The 22,062-nt window shown below is 41.7% G+C and overlaps 1 protein-coding gene across 5 annotated transcripts; it reads right to left on the reverse strand.

Annotated features, from left to right (window-relative positions):
* Window positions 1-1,544: 1,544 nt before the first annotated feature.
* Window positions 1,545-21,904, reverse strand: LOC128412621 (protein NPAT). 5 transcript variants are annotated; one of them, XM_053385770.1, is made up of 18 exons: window positions 21,688-21,904; window positions 18,581-18,699; window positions 17,795-17,855; window positions 17,082-17,154; window positions 16,279-16,319; window positions 15,269-15,496; window positions 13,695-13,773; window positions 13,093-13,237; window positions 12,179-12,270; window positions 12,006-12,093; window positions 10,377-10,482; window positions 9,732-9,860; window positions 7,160-8,767; window positions 5,642-5,757; window positions 5,450-5,549; window positions 5,112-5,169; window positions 3,087-4,209; window positions 1,545-2,238 (listed from the first exon to the last, which is right to left on the reverse strand). In XM_053385770.1, exons 1-18 carry the CDS (start codon window positions 21,722-21,724, stop codon window positions 2,161-2,163), a joined length of 4,281 nt encoding a protein of 1,426 aa, XP_053241745.1. In that variant the 5' UTR covers window positions 21,725-21,904; the 3' UTR covers window positions 1,545-2,160. The 5 variants fall into 5 exon arrangements, with proteins under 5 accessions (XP_053241745.1, XP_053241744.1, XP_053241746.1 ...); XM_053385769.1 differs by having other exon boundaries at window positions 10,377-10,479; window positions 13,695-13,776; XM_053385771.1 differs by having other exon boundaries at window positions 1,545-2,235; window positions 13,695-13,776.
* Window positions 21,905-22,062: the final 158 nt, after the last annotated feature.

Consider the following 22,062-nt stretch of genomic DNA (forward strand, 5'->3'; position numbering starts at 1 on the left):
AGATTGCGCGGAGGCGGGAAGGCTGGAGAGGGGAAGCTGCTGCTTTCCTGCATTCTGCCTCAGGGTCTTACTGCCCACCCTCTTCTGTTTTTGGTTTCTGTGTTTGCTCAAACGCAACAAAGAGCAGGGAAATCCCCTGCCCTCATGGCAAGCAGAGGGGAAAGAAAAGGATCGCGTCCTTCCTTCTAATTCCTTCCTAGTCACACTGCGTGCAGGCTCCAGCCCACCTGGCTCAGGTTCCGTAGTCTAGGAGCGCAGCCAACAGCCACCACCTCCTCCTCTCCGTGCTCCAGTGCTGCTGCTGCTGCTGCTGCGTCCAGCATTCTAGGGACTCGCAGGCAGCCGGAAAACATGCAGGTGGGAGAGGGGGAGAGAGAGAGAGAGAGAGAGAGAGAGAGAGAGGGAGAGGGAGGGAGGGCTGGCTTCGGTGGGTGGAAACTTTTGCCTTCCTTTCCTCCCTCCCGTTAAACCCCTCTCCTGCACTGTTAGCCAGCTGCTTCTCCGCACACCCCTCTCGTGCTCCTTGTCCCTTCTGTGTTTTTCCTTCCCTCCCCACTTAAAACGTGGTTACAAAGCACGGATCCACATGGATCCTCAGGATCTTGAAATTGGGTCACCCCAAATTCATCATCAGATCACATAGCATGTCCATGGCTACAGCCTGCACCAAAAAAATCACACACCCACTGTTGCCTGGGGCCACAATGGTGCAAAAACGTGGTTACAAAGCACAGATCCACATGGATTCTCAGGATTTTTGCATTGGGCTACCCCAAACTCACCGTCAAATCACATGTCTGTGGCCACAGCATGAAGCACAAAAATGATACATCCACTGTTTCATTCAGAATTTTTTTCCCCTCCTCTAAAAACTATGTGCATGTCATGGTCAGGTGCGTGTTATAGAGCGAAAAATATGGTAAACTGTAAATCCTGTTGCACAAGAAAGTGGACACAACTGGATGTTGCACCTAACATTTGCTATTATACCTTTACAAAGGATTGCTCAGGAACCTCATAAACACTGAGGAAAATGTTTGCATAAAAGTGATATACTGGCAAGGTACTACCTCCCAAACTTTTCTTGACTGATATAAAGTTTCCCTAAAAAATAGCCAGAGCTGCATACCTTGAGCAACTGTGATCATTTGCTTCCACATTAAAAAGCAGCTGAAAATTAAAAAAATTGAACAAAGCTATATTGTAGGGATTCCCAAGCTACACTAGTGTGAGTAATCTGCTCTCTCACAACTGATAACATTGTGGCTGAACTTTAGCACCACACAATGAGGAGCCTGTACCAGAAAAAGGAGACAACAGATTCCCCCCTCCTCCATTGTCAACAGCTTCGGTTAAAAATCCCAATTCACGGCAGTCATGGTTCAAACATCTCTTTGGGAAGAGGAATTCCTATTAAGGGTGTGTGTTAAATACAACAACTTTTAGGAAATGTTCGAAAACACACCACACTGGGTTAGTGTCATTTACAGGTGTATTTTAAAGTTAAATGAAATAAAAATAAATTGCCTCTTAATATTCGTAAATATAGTAAGAAAGTTGAAAAAGCCTTTATTGTAACAGATTTGCAACTAGAGGAAAAGACAGGCACAAGGGAACCAGGTTGGGGAAATTCCCACTGTAAGACAAGCTGAATTGTTATCGTTAGAAGTTAGCTAGCTATCCAATTTAAGACTTGGCTAACCATTACATTATGTTTTCCAACTTGAGCCAGCTATCTGTCCTGGGCTATAACCCCAAGCACAATGACTGGAAAGCAAGTTCCACAATTCAACAGAACCTGCTTCTAAGCGTAATTTGGCTCAACAATGTATGACACTGAAAATGTCTGAGCAGTTAATGTGCACATTTTGCAAAACACATCCAACCCCCAGTGTTAATAAAAGTAGTACCTTGTTGTTTTACAACTTCAACAGCTGTACAATATTTACATTATCCCCACAAGTATAACTGTGCAAACTTAACTGGTTGTACATTAAGTGCTTTCTCAGAAGTTGATCTGCCAAGTTATTTATAAGCTAGCAACTTTCTTCAGAACCAGCGTGCCTTTTTAAATATGCAGTGACACTTGAATGCATCAACTGCACTCCCATTTTGTTATTTCACCTCAAAGTTGCAAAAGACCAATGAACAGTTCAGTTTTTATTCATCATAATGCAAAGATAACAAAAATTTATCCACATCCATTCCAGCAGGAAATGCGATTGGTAGCTTCTTCTGCTGAAAAAGGGAAAAAACACACAACCATTTAGGCAAACAAGATCTAGGTGCTTAAAAATGGCTTAGTTCAACAGAACTCAACACAAAAACATGTTTATCTGTATAAACCAATGAGTGGGATCTCCTGTCTTTTTCAAAAGTAGCTTGTACAGTTCTTTGGGATTATGCAGGCCTACACTTATAGCATTGGGCTGCTTTCCATCCACCACTTTTTGGGCATTAAATAAATTAAAAACCAGGATCACGTCTCATCCTGCCCAAAAGGCAAAATCAACCTTTGGAACAAACCATCCCTGACCCGTGACATTTAAATGTTCTGCATCAACAGCTATTGAGATTCTTCCCCAATCTAATTTTGTTTACTTCTCAAGTCTATATATAAGTATATGTAGTCCAACAGTGGACATAGGCTTAAATGGTCAACTGGTAAGTGTACCAAAATTTCATAGCTATTAAAAAAATAATCGTAAAGGTTGCAATACCTGCAGTCTCTTACAACTACAGCAGGCCAATACAGGCTAGCTTGCAAACATTGGTTAAGCAAGCAACTGTGATTCTAAAGATTCATTAAGACAAGCTCTAAAGATGGGGAGATGTCTCCTCAGCCAAAGATTTCTTCTGAAAAGTTGTGACAAGTAAAAAATGAAGGAACCGTTTCCATTAGTTTAGGAATGCCAATGTGAGCTTGAGAAAAGGCATATTACAGGATACATTATGATGTTTCCCATTCTGGGCCATTTAGCTAGACAATGGGATTAAAAGCTGTTAACTCTTCTTCTGCCTGTAGGCGCTGTGCTGGAAAAGAAACAGTACCATGCAATTATGTTTGAAAGGACTAGTTTACTTACCTTCACTTTCTTCTTTTTTATTGGCACTGTAAAGTTCTGCATATCTTTTTTACTGGCAGTCCGGGCATTCCTCTCACATTCAACCATGTCTTCTGGTTTCCTTTTTTTTGCACTTCTCAAAGACCTAAACTGTTGCGTATTGTCTTTAAGAGGTGTAGTGGTACTAGTCCTTGCAATGGCTGCTCGTGAAAGTATCATTAAAGTGTGGGCAGCCATACTAACACTGTTTTCACTGCCTGTTTCACTAGCTGGGCTACAGGCTGGCAAGTCAGGAGTAGCTGGAGGGACCATGATCCTTGGTGTTGTACTGTCTTCACTATACCGTCTACATGTGGGTGTCCTTATTATATCAAAGGTATCCTCAGAGTGTCTATCGCCAGTTCCTGAAGGTGTGCGTGGTACTGGCAAATCCACATTTTCAGGAAGTTTACTAGCGGGGCTTTGCCTCTGAATGTCATGCAGCATTTCCACAGCTTGTTTAGTTAACGGACTAGTCAAACAATGGGCTTGGTTGGCAGACCTGTTCTGGTCTTTTTTTGGCTCCTTTGAAGGTAAAGCTGCTGAAATTTTGCAATTTGCATTTGGCTGCAGCCCCTGCTTTTTAGTCAGTTCCTGAGCTGAGGAGCTGTTCTTCTCATTATGAAGGCTAACGTTCTGTTGGCCGTTTGAGAGAATCGCCACCTCCTGGTTTTGGGGGGGTTTGTCAACAGCCCTTTCCAATTCGTTCTCTTTATTTGCAGTCTGTTTTCTTAACACATCCGATGCCAATCCTGGACCTGAATGTCTCTTCTCAGATTGGGTGTCCTTTGCAGTCAAGTTTCTGCTAGTAATATCAGGCTTACATAAAATCCTAGGCAAAGTTCTCTCTCTTTCCCTCTTGCAGGACTGAGTTTTAGCAGTTGAAAGCACAGCGCTGGGAGAATTCCCAGAGCATAAAGGGTTTTCACTCCTTTCTTTCTGTGATGCTGGAATACTTCCTACTGGAGCAGCCAGAGTGTTGTCAAAGCAAAGCACTCTCCTATGGCTTTCATTCTGTTTGGAAGCGGAACTTAGGGTGTCAAGAGCAACTGTCTCCAGCTTCTTTTTCAATTCTGCACAAACATTCTTGTCCGAGTTTGCATTTCTGAATGGGGGAAAAGGGTAGGGATTATCTGACAATTCTGTCATGAAATTTCTATTTTCAATTATTTTGCTATCTTTTTAAAAGCTATTGCTGAAGGCTATAAACTCAGCCATGTTAGTAGAAGAGAGTACCAAACAAGTTGGTTTAAGGGGACACCCCCACTTTCAGTTTAAAAATCTTGAATAGCTCAACTTTTGCTTTACTGAAATAACAAAAGGGTGAAAAGAAGCAGAACACCCTTCATGCACGTAAAAATAAATAAATTAAAAAGCACAGAATTAATTTTAAAGGTTTTCCAGTTGTGAACTTTACACGTCACAAAAGATGTAAAATTGCTGAATGTACACAAAACCACATCGGGCCTTAAAAACTTAGGACCGTTTCATTGCAAAGGAAGGCTAAGCTCTAGAGGTGCCTCCTTCTCCAAATCCCAGAAAAGTTTTTCTTCTAAAGAACAAGGCCTTGAAGGCAACTAATAGGGAGAAGAGACACCCACTTTAATTTAACTACCCAATAAAGTTTCTGAACCCTCATTTAAACATTCATGTTAAAATACATGTTTGCCACTATTTTTAAAACGAAATTCTTTGAACAAATGGAAAGTAAGAGCTGCAAGAAAGTTTCTACTCCGTATCAGTTGCTATAAGCCAAAATTTCAAAGGCTACTAAGGAACAATGTAGAAAACAGTCCAAACCACTCAAGTGAAAAAATATAACGTGTGAATTTAGTAATCACTATTGTTTGCCAGCAGCTCCCATGATTGCAATGCCTAAACATTATCACTGCAAATGGCAGAAATAACTATGGACTGCTCATATATTTTACCACGCAAGTGTCTTCCCAGAAATGTTGAGAACTGAGGAAAAAAACCCTGCATTTTATGCAATGCAACTTAACTGACCTTTGTGCATGAGAAGCAGGACGATTTATAGGCTCAGATCCACCAGGTACCAACTTTCCTAAAACATTTGTTTAAAAATCAAACTGTTAATTAAAAGAAACAAGTCTGGATTTTTAAAAAAATGACAGCATGTAAGAAGCATACTCTGGGTTTCAAATAAGTTCATATAGAAGAAAAAGACAAGTCAAACATTATATACAGTCTGCTACAATAGTTTCTGCCTGCAGAACTGAGTATCTTGGGCTGCTGAGGAAGGAATCAGATTTGAGCTGGCAACCTATGAATTCTTCCCATGCTAGAAACAGACTTCCCTTCCTTCAGCCACATCACTAGCTCACCTGTATTTGTCTTGTTTCTTGGGATCCTCTGAGATTTGGGAGGGAGAGGTAGTTTAGGAACACCACCACCCAAAGAAGTCTGTACTGGCATGTGCAGAACCTTGGAAAAAGTGAAAGCAGCACAATGAAGGTTTCTCACAAGATTTTCCAACTCAAGAATGACAGTATGGAAATTTAGCAGTAGCGTTTTACCTGACGGGAAGGATCTGAGAATGTGTGTCCATTTTGCCCCATTAAAGATACAGGAATCATTCCCACCATTCCTTGCAACACAGGTTGTACTGGAGATGCGATTATGATGGCAGAACCTGAAAATCAATGGACTCATGTGAGCAAGCTGTTAGTACTTACTCAGAGAGTCTCTCTCACTCTCTGTGCCAATGATCCAATGTTAGAGAATGGTCCAAAGGCAAATGGCACTGTTCTACCAGTAAGCCTATGTGTGTATGACCCCGTAAGCTACCTGGAAGGCAGACTCCCTGGGAACCCTATATAAGCAGCTATAAGCTCTTTAAAGAAAGAGCAGTAAATAGCTCTAACCACATTATTGCTACTAAGCTGAGATATCTTGCTATGAAGAACACCATCCTATATATACAGCAGGTTGCAGACAGCAAGTTCTCTAAAGCAAAGGGCTAAAATAGGAATATATTCTTCTGCATGGGAATGACCCAGCCTTTGCTAGATACACAGCTATAGGGAGGAAGTAATGTCTGACACGTTGCCTGCATTCACATATATTTTAGCAACTATTTGTGTGGCAGATGAACAATAAGGCAAGGAAAGAAGCAAAGAAACCCCTGCGACTGTCCTGACATTGGAACAAATGCAGAAGCCCTTGCTTTGTGTATGTGTTCCTAAGAAACCAGGCTTCCCCAATGCATTTCAATTCCGGGAAGGGCTCCTTTGTTTTGCTTTCTCCCATCTCAACATATTGGTTAGGTGCTCCAGTCTAGAGCTTCAAACAATAACTAAGGGGGATATACAAGGCAACCATCAACTTAATGCCTTATAGCAGAGGAAACAAGTGTAGTGCCCTCCAGATGTTGTGGACAGGAGCTCTCATCATCCATGATCACTGATCATGCTACCCGGTAGATATCCTAAGGGTGAGGCAACCGTTAGTATACTTAGTTCTCATTCCATTTTTAGAACAAACTTCAAGCCAGAATACAGCTTTCACTCCAGACTAGTTATGTGGGCTGCAATAGTGAGATCCAGAAACAAAGAAATCTCAGTCTCTAATTCAAAGGGGTAGATTTCTTAAATCAACTTTTCTTCGTATTTGAATGCATGCGCATACCACTCAATATCCTTGGTACTTAATTCTAAAGAAGCAAATATGTCAATTTACTTGCCACCCACTGATTTTTGACTTGTAACCAGATAAGCACAAATTCCATAGTGCTAAATGGGTATTAAATCCATGGAATCAAGGTTTAGATATTACTGGCCACAGGAACCATTTGAAAGTAAACCATACAATGAAACTCTTCTGCTTCTATTATGTGATTTTGCCCATGGGAAACAGGATTATTTTGAAATCAGCTGCATGATTTTTGCTTCTGGCTACCATAAACATATTTTATAAGTTACCTACAAGTGAAGAGCAATGTAATATGTAAGTGCTAACTCATTTAAATAGTAAAGCAACAGACTTATGACCAAAACCAGTATAAACTTCAGTTATGGTTTTGAACCAATAGTTACCCTGTGAAAAGTTTGGCGACATTGGCGGGTTCATGGCAAACAAGTTGCTTGTTCTAGGAGGAGTCCGTAACTGCTGTGGTGTTGGAACCTGCGATGCAAGAGATGCTGAACTGCCAGGCAACATAACCAAGTTTGATGGAGTAACGTTTGCATTTAAAGCTGGCTCAGTCATACAGGTGGCAATATAGACACCATTGGAGTTGCTGAAAGATGTGTTTGTGGCTGGCATCAGCTGTATAAATCCCCCATCCTTGGCAACGCCGGACGTCCCAGCAATGGAAAAAACAGCACACTCCTCATTTGATATGTTGAGTGTACTCGTGACAGAGTCTTGAGGTCTGAGCACAAGAAGATTCTGTTCTACCAAAGCTGAATCCCCAGTTCTTTCAACCTCTTCCGAAGTTATGCATCTGGCTGGTCCTGTTAGCTTGGCTGGTGATTTAGCTGGTGAGGACAGGATTATAGTCGGCAAGTTTTCTCCAGCGATGCTGGAAACTGCATTGTTCAGCTCGGCATCTGCTGAAATGAATGGGTCATCGCTGATAATGATTTTTAAGGAAACTACGCTGGAGGGATCTCCATCTGTGGCTTGACTACTAGAGGAAACACTGCCCGATTCTTTGTTCCCTGGACTTGATTCTCCCACTGGTTCTGGAAGAGGAGAGCAACACGCAGCAGATGTGGTGGGGTTGCTATCAGTAGATCTCTCTGAACGCCCCTCATTATCAGAAGACCGAAATAAGCTATCTGCATCTGATTTTGTGGAAGATGATGGCTCTTGCATTTCTATCTGTGAGATTTCAGAGCCTTCCAATTTCTGGTTTTGAGGTTTTGAACAAGGTTCCTGGTGCACAGGCTGATCATCTGAATGAAGGCTGTTGGAAGTATCCACAACTTCAAGCTGGAGCTCTACAGCATTTGGATCAGATGCATTCGCTACAAATGCTGCAGCAGAATCAGACTCAATTTTATCCTGGTTTTGACAATCAGAGGCAACATGACTGTCTGGATTTTGCTGGCCAGGTACAGGAAATTCAGCTGGCTGTCCCATTATGTGCTCTAGATTTTTATTTGTTTCTGCTGAATGGCTAGAGTTGGCTGCAATAGCTCCTTTCTGCATTTCATTTTGGGCAGTTCTCAGAGGGGATAGCAATTTTGCATTTGTCCTGAGTATATTATTAGACAATGAACAACTCTCTGCTCCTCCAGACGGTGAGATTTGCATCGCACCCAACTGATCATACTGCAAATGAGGCAGGTTTTGAAGATCTTGACATAAGAGGTCTTTATCAGTTCTACCGTCTCTCGCTGATGTTCCTTGTTTGCTGCAAGAGCCTACATTGTGTCCACTGAACTCTGGGTCAGAGACATGATTCTGCTCAGATTCAAAGACTGTATTGTGCTTGGTTCTTTGGCTAGCCATTCCCATTTCTACAGGGTCACTTTCACTCCTCACTTTAGAGTCCCTGGGAAATTTTTCAACTTCTACATTTTGCATCTCCAGGTGTTCTTCCAAGGTGACTTCACTATCACTGCAACCAGTCTTTGGAACATGTGCCTCTTTTGAATGATCTTCTGTGTATGACAGAGTTACTCGAGAATTATCACCTGCAACAGATCAACAGTTTCACTACAATCTAGTGTTGTAGGACACCCTATGCCAGAGTAATGTTACAAAAATAGATTACACCACTTTTGTCCATACATTGTAAAACCTCCATGGAGATACTAAAAAATTTGCACTGGCCCCATAAGAACCATGTCATTGTTTTGCCCTCCCTTTATCCAGGGAGGACCATTATCCAGCATCTGAAACTCTCCCCTTTAGAAGAAAACCCCCAGCAAACCCACCCTTATATGTACAGAAGAGTACAGTGGTACCTCGGGTTAAGAACTTAATTCGTTCCGAAGGTCCATTCTTAACCTGAAACTGATCTTAACCTGAAGCACCACTTTAGCACCACAATGTAGGACCTGTGGTCTGCATAATCTCCATCTTGCTAGTAATGGTTTGCAGCAGTAAACAGAAGCATACAGAAACTAATTCAGGCTAGTATTGGGGAGTTACTTTAACCCATGTACTTAAATCTAGTTTTGTGCTACTGACTTGTAATCAGAATGGCATTTGAGCTCCAAAGCCAACAGTTGGCATTAGCTGTCACTCTAAGCTGATTTACAGAAAGGAGAGAAGGGGACAAAGTTACCTTGGTTAGAAGTCAAAGCAGCTGTTATCATTAGGCTATATAAAGAACAACAAGGCTCACCTTTTCAAAAGAAGACTGAAGTCTCGAAGAAACTCAAATGTCAATTAAGCAACTTGCAGCCCAGCCCTTTGGATGTTTATCTAGAAGTTAGTCCCATCCATTTCAATAGGATTCACTTCCTACTTTGTGTACACAGGACTGCAGTAACAGTAATTTTAACATGTCCACAATTGCACATCTCAAATCTCCCAGTCTTTAATAGTGTTTTATCATTTGTGCAGGGTTAACAATTAACATTCTAGGCCCTGGAACAAAAGGACATTCTACAAGTATTGAAGATAACTGGAAAGCTTTGAAGAAGTGCTTACTGATTTCCTTTGTTGCAATAAAACTTTCAAGTGCTCCTAGGCTTTCTTCGTCCACTAAGATTGCATTCTCTAGTCCTCCATTCTGAGTAGAAATACTGTGAGAAGCATTTCTCCCACCCTTAGCTTTACCTGTTTTAAAAGAAATGGAAAAAATAAACTGGAAGGGTACTAATATTTGATTCAATGCACAAATTATACCTAACATATATTCAGGTATGTTTTTCTGTTTCCACTAAATCAATCATCCATAAAAGTATTTTGGGCAATCGTGGCAGAGCAAAAGTTATAAATATTTATTCCAAATATTTTTACTACTTGGCATTTAACAAACTAGATATGAACTGTAGACCACACATTTAGGGAGTCCTCTGTGAGCAGGTCTGGCACCTGGTGTGCATCAGTTACAAACAGCTACATAAATGCTGAAGTGCTATACCCATATATACTTTACAACAATGTGAGGCATAATATGCCAAGTTCCTACAAAACTCATAAGTGGTGATAACTGACTTCTCAACATATGAAATTGGCCAGAACATAGGACAGTAGCCAATGCTCGCTCTACTCAGAATAGACCCACTGAAATTAAACCAGACCACCCCTTAGCCTTTCATTACACTCATGGTATTCAAAGTGATAACTAACCTGCACCAAAATCAAATATATCGAAGAGTCCTTGAAATGCTGGATCTGATTCTGTTTGCTCCAGAATCTCCTGGATGGCTTCTTCGGTCATGTGAATTTCACCCTGCTATGTAGGTGATATAAAAATAATCCACAAATAAGTTAGAAGATGTAAACTGCTCTCTCTAGATGTAAAATATATGTTGAAAGGTAACATAGGAAGAAAACCTTCTTGAAAAATCAGAAGGAATTTATAAAATAAACCTGACCTCAATGGTAGGAGCTGAAGTGACACCAACCATCTTGACTGCACTTGCATCTACCATAGTTCCAAAAGGTGTCAAGGGAAATATATACACATAAACTGGGGTCAGCAACAAATCAGCAGTGCAGAACACTCCCAATTCAGAGTTCTACCCAGCCAGCCTTACTCTTTCCCTGGGTACTCCATTCCCATCTGCCCCGCCCTTGGATATAGTTTTCCCATTCACTCTGCCTCAACTGATAGCCAGCAAGCACTCTGTGCCCTCAAAGAATTCTCAGTCCTCACTGGGTTGTTTGGGTTCTTCTTCCCCAAGTTTTTCAATTTTTGGAAACCATGAAGTTTCTCTAAGCCCATAGATATTGCCCCACATGTGGGCAGACGGTAGTGTTTTGGCTACAAACATATCCATATTCAGACAATCAAGCTTGCTATTAGTGCACAATATTCGTATGCTAGACTGCTTAACTGTCCTTTGTGTTATTTCCCTTTAAGATGCTTCTGAAACTTCAGTCAGTACAAAATACAGTGGCTCAGTAGTTGGAAACATTGTATAAAAATATTTGAAATAATTTTCATTACAAAACTACATCAACCTCAGTTTCTGTATCCGACATTATTCATACTGAGTAGGACAGCTGAAATTAATGTGTATTACTAATTTATAGGCATTAATTTCAAACAGTCTACTCTTGAGTAGAATGTAGTTGGGTACCACTCAGTTTGTAAATAAAAATCACTTAACAGATCATGTAGACCAGGCATCCCAACCTACGGCCCTCCAGATGTTTTGGCCGACAACTCCCATGATCTCTAGCTAACAGGACCAGTGGTCAGGGATGATGGGAATTGTAGTCCAAAACATCTGGAGGGCCAAAGGTTGGGGATGCCTGGTGTAGACATAGAAACCAAAACCATGATTTTAAGCACAATCAAGTACTTCTTTAGAAGTCCTACTGACTGGTAGTCACAAAGGATGGTAACTGTGCTATTGTACAGCTCTCATTAATTTCAATAAGTTTCAGGGTAATAATATTCCCAGTTAACTGTGCCTCAGTTACTTGTAAGGTCTGCACAACTTGCAAACCACCAAGATGAAATGCGGAGCATCAGCAACATATTGTGGCCTGCTTTGGCCTTGCTAACACCCCTGGTTTTGCAGTCCCATGAGGACAGCAAAAGAAGGTGGTTCATCAAGCCCTGATAGCTGTCATACACGGCTGGTGGTCTGCAGCTTGGCTAAGTGGGTGACAAGCAATGCAGTCTGCTTTAAAGTAAGAAATGTGGGCTGATTCTTTAACTATTTAGTGTGCTTTTTCACTTACAAATGCATGCCAGGCATCAAATACATTTTATAGATGAGTGTGCATTAGTTCTTGGAACCTTACCTGAAGACCAAGGAATTCATCAATTGAGGACTCTTGTATTGTTGGGCCACTGTCTGCCTGTTTTGCTGTCTGAGAAATATTGCCATCACTGGAACAGACAGTTACAAATAATTAGCAGGCTTCCAAAATAATTTACAGATTTGGAACAGGAGGTGTCAAGAAAGTTCTTTTACCTGCCCAAGAATTTGTTAATGTTTTCAGCTAGCTTCTCCTGAAGGCATTTGTTGCTCAGAATTTTCTCTCTGGCATTTTCAATAATCATTTGCTAGAAAACAAATTTGAAGCAGTCCAAAATTACTAAAGAAGAAAAGAAAAACTGATTCTACCAGCACTATTAAGTAACACCCCACGCCCTTATCCAGAGGTGCCTCCTTCATTGATTGTTTTTAAACAGAGGTGGGATGGCTATCTGTCATGGATACTTTAGTTAAGATTCCTGCATTGCAGGGGGTTGGACTAGATGATCCTCGGGGTCTTTATGATTCTTTTATTATAGCAATTCTAAATTGCTCTCATGTCTCCAAACCAATCTTAAGAGGAGCAAGATTTAAGTCCTATTTATACTTTATATACTATTATATACTTTATGCACGTTTATTATGTGCATTCAGGGCCAGCCTACCCATGAGGCAAGGTAAGGTGACCGCCTCAGGCAGCAGGGTCCACTGGAACAGCAGATCCCGATGTCAATCTTTCTTCCACCCCTTGTTCCTGATATAATTCTTCCCTGACCTCTTCTTCTCTGGTGAGGAGGGAGGTACCATTTTGGTGTCTGCCTCAGGTGCCAAAATCTCTTGGGCTGGACCTTTATACGTTCATATGTGTGCAGAGACATAGCGACTACATGTCATACATCTAAACCTTTCTGGATTAAATTTAAAAGTTGGCCCAGAAACACCATTATAAGCTATACCAAAAAGGGACACACTCTGGAAAGTCTGGAAATGTATTACTACCTGAATTTTTCATAGCAATAAATGAAGCTGGAATTGCAATAACAAACTGCAAGGGTGTGGGGAAGGAGAAGCAAAAGGCGAGTAGAAAAAAGAAAGTAAATGCTGTTCTGCAGTTTTTAAAAAAGGCTTACTGGAAGGTCACCCTCTATAAGTTCTAGCTGTTCACTTCCTTCTTCCATGGGTGAGCTTTCTTCTTCCACCATTGGAGTGTCCCGTAAATCACAATTGGATAATTGTGACCCCGATGATACAATGCTTTTTTTCTTCTGGAAGTCACTGAAGTATTTCAGAAGTTTAAAGAAATGAGAAAGACATAAATTTAGGACATTTACTGCAGCTCTCGTTGTAAATCTTATCTATTTCATTCCTCCTGCTCTTTGCTCACAGGAACTTAGTGGCCTTAAGCGAGATCAACACCTGTTAAGAGTACTTGCCACATGACCTAATGGTTTATAGTCTGGAGACACAAGGTTAACTATGCAATCCTATACATGTCTATGCAGAAGTCACATTGAGTTCAATGGGGCTTACTCCCAGGTAAGTGAGCACAACTATGAAGCCCTATGGTTGAGGGCAGAAATGAGGGAAGTGACTTCAAATGAACTCATACAGAAGGGAATAGTAAAAAGGAGCAGGGTGAATACACTGTTGTAAATAAGAGGATTAGGTGCCCTTCAAAACATAAACGAGATTCATAAATTATAAAACACATTAGCCAAGAACTAGCAGTTACCCTTTTCTTTTTCCGGGAGACACCATGCTCGAGTGAAGCTTCCGTTCTTGGGGTGCAGAAACCAAGTTTGCAGTGTCTCCTGCTTTAAAAAGAAAAAATGAGTGAGACAAATGTTGCTTCTGGTTAAGATTTTTTAGGCTACCAAACATTTTCTGTTGCCAATAGGAAAGGCAATGACAAATGACAACAGGCAATTGAAATACGGTAGACATTTCCCTCTTCTCTTTTTTTAAACAAAATATTTTCCCCATTTTATTTCTTTATTGTCCTCCACATGTGTTTCAAGGCAATTTACAGAAACAATACCTGAAAAGGTTTTTTTAAGCAGTACAAAAAACAAGTAAAGATGGGTTTTAAAACTATCGATAATGAACACCTAAGACAGACCTTTTCATCTGAGTGGAAAAGCTTGTTGAAACAAAAATATATTTATCTTATCGGCAGGTACAAGCAGTGGGTGCCTGTCTTATCTCAGCAGTAATGGTATTCCACACAACAAAGGAGCAGCTGCACTGAAAACCCTGCTAGGGGTTACTGTGGAGTGGGATTCAGTTATTTTAGGAATGTCAAGGAGAAACTCTCATGTAGAAGAACATAGTGACCTACTGGGTGTAAAATCAATAAGATGATCTCTCAAATAACCAGGTCATGAGGATGTTTTGTTGTGTTTTCAGGGAAAACTATCGATTTTAACATATTTCCCAGGTTTAGTGCCAGAAAGCCAGTTTCATTGCTTTCAGTTCACCTGGCTCTTTCAGCATATCCATTCTAACCACTCTCTCACAAACATACACAAATGGAAAACAAAGGACCAGTAACAACTGGGGGCAAAGGAGGAAGAACCCAGGGTGGAGGAGCAGAAAAAAATCAAAGCCCTGCCAGTTCACACTGCTAGAGTAGAAAGTGGGGTGGGGTGGCTGTATTGTTTTTAAATGGTTTTCTTTTCCACTGGTCTCAACGAAAAAGAAAAGAAGTACGCCAGCTTATAGGGATAATGCGTATCCTCTGATTCATCTCCAGAAGACATCTTTTTTGTCTTCTTCATTGTTGGGACAGGAATAGTCGCAGAGGTTTCTGCAACTGATAGGAGAACTCCTCTTTAGGCAGAACCTCCTGCACCTGACAGGTCTCTGAAAGTGGGGAGGGAGATCTTCTAAACCAGAGGTGGGGAGCCATTTTCAACCCAAGGCCATGTTCCCTTCTGGGCAACATTCAGGTGGCAACATTTCAGTAGTGGGCAGGGCCAGAGGCAAAAGTAAGTGGAGCAACACATGTGAATTTTATTCCTTTGTCCAGTAAGCCAGTTTCTTCACACTCACACATCCCTCTCTATCCTCCATCTAGATAAACTAAAGACATTAGCAGAGTTCAAGGACCTATTCCAGACAGGAATAAACACCTAAAGAGGCTGTGAAGCTGGGTTGTGGATCAGGATGTTGTGTGGGCTGGGGAAAGTCCCATAGGCCAGATAGGGAGGCCTGGAGGTCAAGGATGAGGTTCCCCAACACTGTGCTAAACTGTGCAACCCCTGGAACACCCTCCAAAAGACCACAGAATTGAGTATTTAAACTTACTGTTAATATTGCTTTCTTGTACTTGGCACTGGTGTGCCAATGAAGAACCTGATCTTGTCTGGGCCATAACTGGGATTACAGTTGGTTTAAGAATAACTTGTGTGGCTGCCATTGGAGCAGAGGTCAGTTGTCCTGGCTGATGAGCTACAGAGGACCCTGAATTTGAGGGAAGTGATTGCGGAATACATCTCTGCTTTTTCATATCTGCAATTGCACTTCTTGTGCGGCCTAGAAAAAGACATAAAATAAGAGGAGATAGGAGCCCATCTCAACAGACTGTTAGTTTCTTAAGTTGTGCCTCTAATGCTTTGAGAGCTGAATTGTAGCACTGCAGTAAAACCAAATGTTCCTTTACCCCCGAAGTAATTTTGAACCAAATCAGGAATGTGGTTAGTTTTGTTGCTAAAGAGATTTGGTGTCAACTACTGAAAGAGGCAGCCAGCTGCTTGCTGGCACTACTATGGAATCATACACAAGATTCAGGAGTGTTGACACATGCTACAAGGAAAAAGAGTTTGTCCACATTCCAGGATTATGGAGTCTAAGAGCTGATTTAAACGGCAGAAATAACACATGGTATTTTCCTGGATCGCTTCCAGATCAGGACAACTGTTGTTTCCCTACTTCCAATCACTCTGAACTAGTACAGTGACAAGCTGAACTTGCCAGTCTGTTGGGTGGGTGATGAAGAAAACAAAACTCTCAATGCTTACTTCAGAGATACAAGATAAAGGATTTCCAGCTTTAATACACCACGGAAATATTAAGCTCTGCCTCTATGGGCCAAATCCATCACATTTACACTGTCAAATGTTAACAGATCTACTATAAATATTTCAGAAAATTTCTTATTACAATAAGATTGCAATTCTAAGTATATTATGATGTACAAGTCATACTGAAATGAATTCGACTGATTTCCAGTCGATTTCTTCTTGGACTGGGAAAAGTTGAAAGGTTTTAGAGGGGTGAATTCAGATTACATAAAAGAGATGTTTTCTGATACATACCCCGTTGATGAGCACAAAATGCACCAGAATTCTGCATGCTCCTGCAACAATCAAATTGCCAAGTGAAATTAGAATTCAATATACAAGTGTAAGGGAAACTTGGCTTCATATGGACTAGTGAGATAATAGTTACATGGACGTTTAGATTAGAGATTAAAGCAATGGGGGGGTGGGGATCAAAATTAAACATGAATTAAAATTTTGTTATCAGTAACATATTTCTATGGTAAGATGAACAATTTTCAAATACACTGCCACCATGATTAACATTTTGTAGTAAATACGCTTGGTTTTATTTTGGAAGTATTATATATGTGCTTTGGGGTTGGTTGGTTGCAGAAGTGGCTGCTTACAAAGTTTGGGGTGGGTGGTGGTTGCGGCCCATCACATCCAGCTGTGATACCCTCCCCCCCCCATGCAAATTCCATTGTGCAACCAGTAGTTGAAAATCACTGGGCCGACCACAAAGCACTTTAGGAGTTCCCACCAAACCCCCTATTTGAATTCAGCCAATCTGGCTGGGCCTGCAGGGTGGGGCTTTGGGAGCGGACCTGACTGCAGCAGTTTTCACTGGAGCTTTCCTTGGCACCACTTTTATCATTCTGATCAGACAAAGCTTTAAAACATCAGCATGCTACGTCTAATAACTTACAAGCATCAGTGAGATAAAATCAGTACGAAAACACCAAGATGTCACCAAAAATGCAACCATAGTAAGTATATAGGAGGAATGTAGCCCTATAATAAGATGACAAAGGTTCCCTGTGACATGCAGTCTAGTATTTGCTTTCAATACAAATTACCTGATTTGAGAAAGTGTGTAGTCCAACTTCTTCCATAAAGATGACATCATTGCTGGAACATCATTTGTTGCTTCTTTAAAGAAACAGATCAGACAAAATTTGTGTCAAATGTGAAAAGGACTGGTTTATCAACTGGAAAGACTACACAATAAAGAGATCATGATTCTAATTTCTTTAAAAATGGCGCTGCTGCTTTAGCATAAAGAGGATCATTTTTGGAGTCTAGATGTACAAGTGGGGTATGTAAGAAAATGTCACACTGTTGAAAAATTCTGCTTAGGGTTCCAGCCAGCCATGCAAACTTCAAGTATATTCTATTCCATTCCTCCTTCCCCCAGCAACAACCACTCAGCTCTGACTCTGCTCAGTCCCCACTGGGCTAGTTTTGTTTTTCCTCTTCCTTTGCAGTTTCTTGGTCCCTTCTTTCTGCTGTTGAGTGGCTGTCTGGTGTTAAGTTTTTTGTCTATTGCTCCTGCTCTTTTGTTTTCATTGGTGACTTTTTTTAAAATTCTAAACTAATTTTAAGCCACCTTGAATTTATTTAATTTAAAAAGATAATTGTGTTTAATAATTTATGTACTCTGTCCTGACGTCACCAAGTAGAGTGTGGATTATAAATCTAAAGAAAACATATTGCACAATATACCCCCCACTAATGGAGAAAATAGCCAAATCTATAACTTGTATCTTCCAGTCCCAACACCCCTTCTTACCTTTCGATTTCATTGTGATATACTCATTCAGGATGGTGATTAAGTTTTTCCCAAAGAGAGACTAAAGAAAAAAAAGGAAAAGAACAGCATTCAACTACACAACTTCCAGCAACAACATACTGGAAATGTCTTGACTATCCAAAGCACAATGGTTATGGATGCCATTTGGACTCAAGCAAGCAATTTTCATGTGGACTCCAAAGCTCACCATGCAGTGGAGGGGTATTTATTGTTAGATAAATGATTTGCAGTTATGGGACTGTTGTCTTTCACATGACAGTATATGTTTTGACTCCACAGAGTGGGAAGTGACGGAGACAGGATGTTTGTGTTACTGTATTCTGTGAAGTGCGACTGTTGTCCTTTGTTCTTTCTCTTTGCTGTCTGATGCTAGAGAGAGAGGGAGCCATGTTGCAGTGCTCCGTGTGTGTTTATATGTAAATAAAGTAGATTAGCCAACATGCTGAGTTGCTGGGGTCTGTCATGCGAACTGTGCAGGCTCTGCAGATCCCTAAGTGTGCTGGTGTCTGTTGGCATCGGTCGCTGTGATGTTCGGGCAGAAGAAAGCTTTTGAAGCTCCCGAATGATCGACCAGGAGGGAGGGAACATGCCACTCAGGCATGTGTTTCTACCAGGGTCCTACTCGAGTGTAGGCTGAGCTCCTAACATTTATTACCTGAATCAACCTTAAGTTGAAATATTCATTATGCAGAACTATCTTGGAAAGTAGAAAGCTCAGGGGCTGATCAAAACTTACAGCCACCTTTCTCACAAATATGTACTCACCAGTAAACAAGCTGGAACAAAGCCTTCCCCAGTACAGTGCTCTGCGTATTCTTTTAAATCTGAGCTTTCTAGTATAAATGCCCGACATGTGGCTAAAAGCTTTTCTTGTTGTAAATAACCTGTAACAGACAAAATATTTTCTGACCCTTTGTGCCAATATGAACAAGGAAAGAAGTTAAAGCCAATGATATTATACTTAAACTCATATATTTATCATGAGTTTTAAAAATGATCATTCCACTGTGAAAAGGAGTCTAGCCTGGTTTATATGGAATGTTCTTTTACAAGGCAATCCTGCACACACTTACTTGCGAGAAAATCTCGTTGAATACAGTGGGACTTTTTTCTGAGCAGATAAATTTAGGATTGCCGTATTACGATACCATTTCAAAACCAGCAACAACAACAGCTAGAAACACTTTCTGAAGAAAGCCAATAAATATTTTCAGAAATTCAGTGATTTAAAGTTCAGAGTTATAAAATACCATATTTACTTGAATGTAATGTGCACGTTTTTTTGCCAAATCACTTCACGAAAATTAGGGAGCACATTAGATTTGATGGCGCCAGCAAATCCTTTTTTGGTTTCAAAAATTGAGGTGCGCAATAGATTCACATAAATATGGTATGAACGAGGATGCAACCCATGATAAGACTGCTAATATATATATATTTATATTGCTATCTGTGCCTTTATTACCAAACTGGAAACATGAACCATGTACCAAAGAAACAGCGTGGACATTGCTTTTCCTGTTGTTCTGTTTATGCACGGTGCTGGTGGGAACAAATATGTGCAGCTCCACTTTACATGTCTGATCCACTTGGCAGCCACACACAAACATAACATTTGAATGTATACACATAAAAGGATACATTTAAACACATGTGGCCTGAACTAATATACAACTTACAATGTGGAAAGCAACCATGTGATGCCAGCCCATTATGCACCTTATTAAAGTATGTGTAGGTGTCTGGTGATGTTGAAGATGGGACACATGCAACTCGTGGGTAGCAAAGCATGATTTCACTCAAGCAAACACAGGTGGGTGGACAAGGAGAAGATTGATCCCAGTCTGCATCAAAGCTTGGTTTGTAGTGGGGAACCCTAATTACAATGCAATGCATTCAAGATTTAGGATTTGACAAAACCAGAACTCCTCTTTGGGGTGATGTGAAATCTATAGCAAGATGTGTGCAAGTGCTCCCTTACTGAGAGCAATTGTGACTTTTTCCTGTGTTTTTGTCTTCATGTGGACTTCAGAGAATCACTCTGTATGGTATGATGAAAGAAAACAAAACCATCTGCTATTAAACAATTATGTAAATAGCTTTGTCTATTTTTAATAATTAAATTTAAATTTAATGGGAATATAAACAAGAATTTAACTGACAACAAAGTTAATAGCAGCTGGTTATATTTTCTTGCTTGTAAAAACTACTGATAGCAGTTCCTCTCTTGCTTGCTATAAATTGAATTTATGGAAATAAAATAGCCTCCCCCCTATGAGCAATAGCAGTTGGTGGAACGGCACACATAGTGCAACACTGCTCATCAGCCTGCTGAACCCAAAGCATCACTGCCAGTTCCTGAGAGGAAGAGGATTCCAACTAAAGAAAGGCGATTCCAACTAAGCATCAGGAAGAACTTTCTGGTGGTTAGAGCTGTTCAAAAGTGGAACAGACTCTCTTGGAAGATGGTGGACCCGCTTTCCTTGGAGGTTTTTAAGCAGAGGTTGGATGGCCATCTGTCATGGAAGCTTTAGATGAGATTCCTGCATTGCACCAATTGGACTTGTTGATCCTCAGCATTTCTTTCAACTTTACAATTCAATGATTCAACTCCCTTCTCCGGGAACTAGACATTAAATCCAGGGTGCCACTGCAATTCTACTCATGCTAGGAAGTAAGTTCCACCTTATTTGGTGGAGCATTTGCATCTTACTCAGTTGAGTATTTCCAGCTAACCACGCATAAGATTGTAGTCCAGTTTGGATGGGGGCAGCCCTTGTACAAGTATATATAAGAATAAAGGTAAAGGTACCCCTGACCATTAGGTCCAGTCGCGGACGACTCTGGGGTTGCGGCACTCATCTCACTCTATAGGCTGAGGGAGCCAGCGTTTGTCCACAGACAGCTTCCGGGTCATGTGGCCAGCATGACTAAGCTTCTGGCGAACCAGAGCAGCGCACGGAAACGCCGTTTACCTTCCCGCCGGAGCGGTACCTATTTATCTACTTGTACTTTGACGTGCTTTCAAACTGCTAGGTTGGCAGGAGCTGGGACTGAGCAACAGGAGCTCACCCCATCGTGGGGATTCGAACCGCCGACCTTCTGATCAGCAAGACCTAGGCTCACAATGCCGTGCATAGACTGACATTTCACTTATGACAGCTACTGCTATATTTTTATAACATGGATAGAATAGGCCACTACCTAATATATACTTAACTAAAGAACCACCAAGTAGGAAAAGCCAAAATAGCAAGCTACAAAAATCGCCCTTCTTCCTTCTCTCCCCACAACACACACACAGCCATCTTGTGATTCTAAGCCATTTCGGGAGCCATGTTAGCAAGAAAAGAAAGGGGGGAATAAAAGGTCGGCGGCTGGGAGAGCAGCATATATATATATATATGTAACAATTAAGTAATAAACAACGCCTTAGCCCCTGACCCTAGTGGAAAAAGACGGGCTACGGTGGAGTAAAGCAATAAACAAAATTAACCGCGCTTTGGCTTTTAGATCCGTGGAGGACGGCGAGGGTGAAGTACAAAAATAACGATCCACAACATTTCTGATATTAGGGCAAGCTATGGAATAGTAAATAAAGAACAGCAATATGTGCAGGAGAGGGAGCAAAGCTTTTCACAACATAACACAACAGTGTGGCGGCGGCGGCGATGAATTAAGAGTTGGGGCGTCGCGGCCGTGTCCCTCTTCTGCTTTGGAAACGATGGGAGATGCGAGGGGCGCCCTTGGCCTGCCCTTCTCGGTGGGCCCCAGAAACACACACACCGCGGGGCCAGGCGGGAGGGAGCAAAAAGAGGGGCCCGTTTTCCCCGGAAGCCCCCTCAGGAGAGGAACCCTTCACTCGCGCTTACCTAGCACCAGGCGGGCCACGTCGGACGGCAGTAACATGGTGAGGGGGGCTGAGGGAGGGACGGGGGGGGTCCGCACCCTTCCCGCCCCAGCGGGGCAGCGGCGGCAGCAACTCCCAGAAAAGGCGGTTATCCGCGCTCCCCTTTCTCTCCGCGCCCAAAACCTCTCCACAACAGCATCAGCAGCCGTCAGCCTCCGTCCCGCCCACCGACTTCCGGCAGCAGGAGCGAAAACAGGAGATTTTCCGCTTCCGGCGGCGGGGGGTAGGAGTAGGGGCGGGATTAGAAGGCGAGTGGGATGGAAAACACCACGTCGATTGGGGGTGAGCGTGGAGCAGCCACGCCTTCCCGCGTTCGTCGGAGCGCGAGGGCGGCTGC

The sequence above is a fragment of the Podarcis raffonei genome, chromosome 4 (genome assembly GCF_027172205.1).
Source record: "Podarcis raffonei isolate rPodRaf1 chromosome 4, rPodRaf1.pri, whole genome shotgun sequence".
Taxonomy (NCBI): Eukaryota; Metazoa; Chordata; class Lepidosauria; order Squamata; family Lacertidae; genus Podarcis; species Podarcis raffonei.

Bases quoted from the DNA above. Each gene is read 5' to 3' on its own strand.
- LOC128412621 (XM_053385768.1), bottom strand. From the start codon at position 21,724: ATGTTACTGCCGTCCGACGTGGCCCGCCTGGTGCTAG. The intron at 17,856-18,580 runs GTGAGTACATAT...TTTTTTCTTTAG, and splicing joins TTGTTCCAGCTTGTTTACTG to TCTCTCTTTGGGAAAAACTT. The intron at 16,320-17,081 runs GTAATTTGTATT...TGATTGTTGCAG, and splicing joins TACACACTTTCTCAAATCAG to GAGCATGCAGAATTCTGGTG.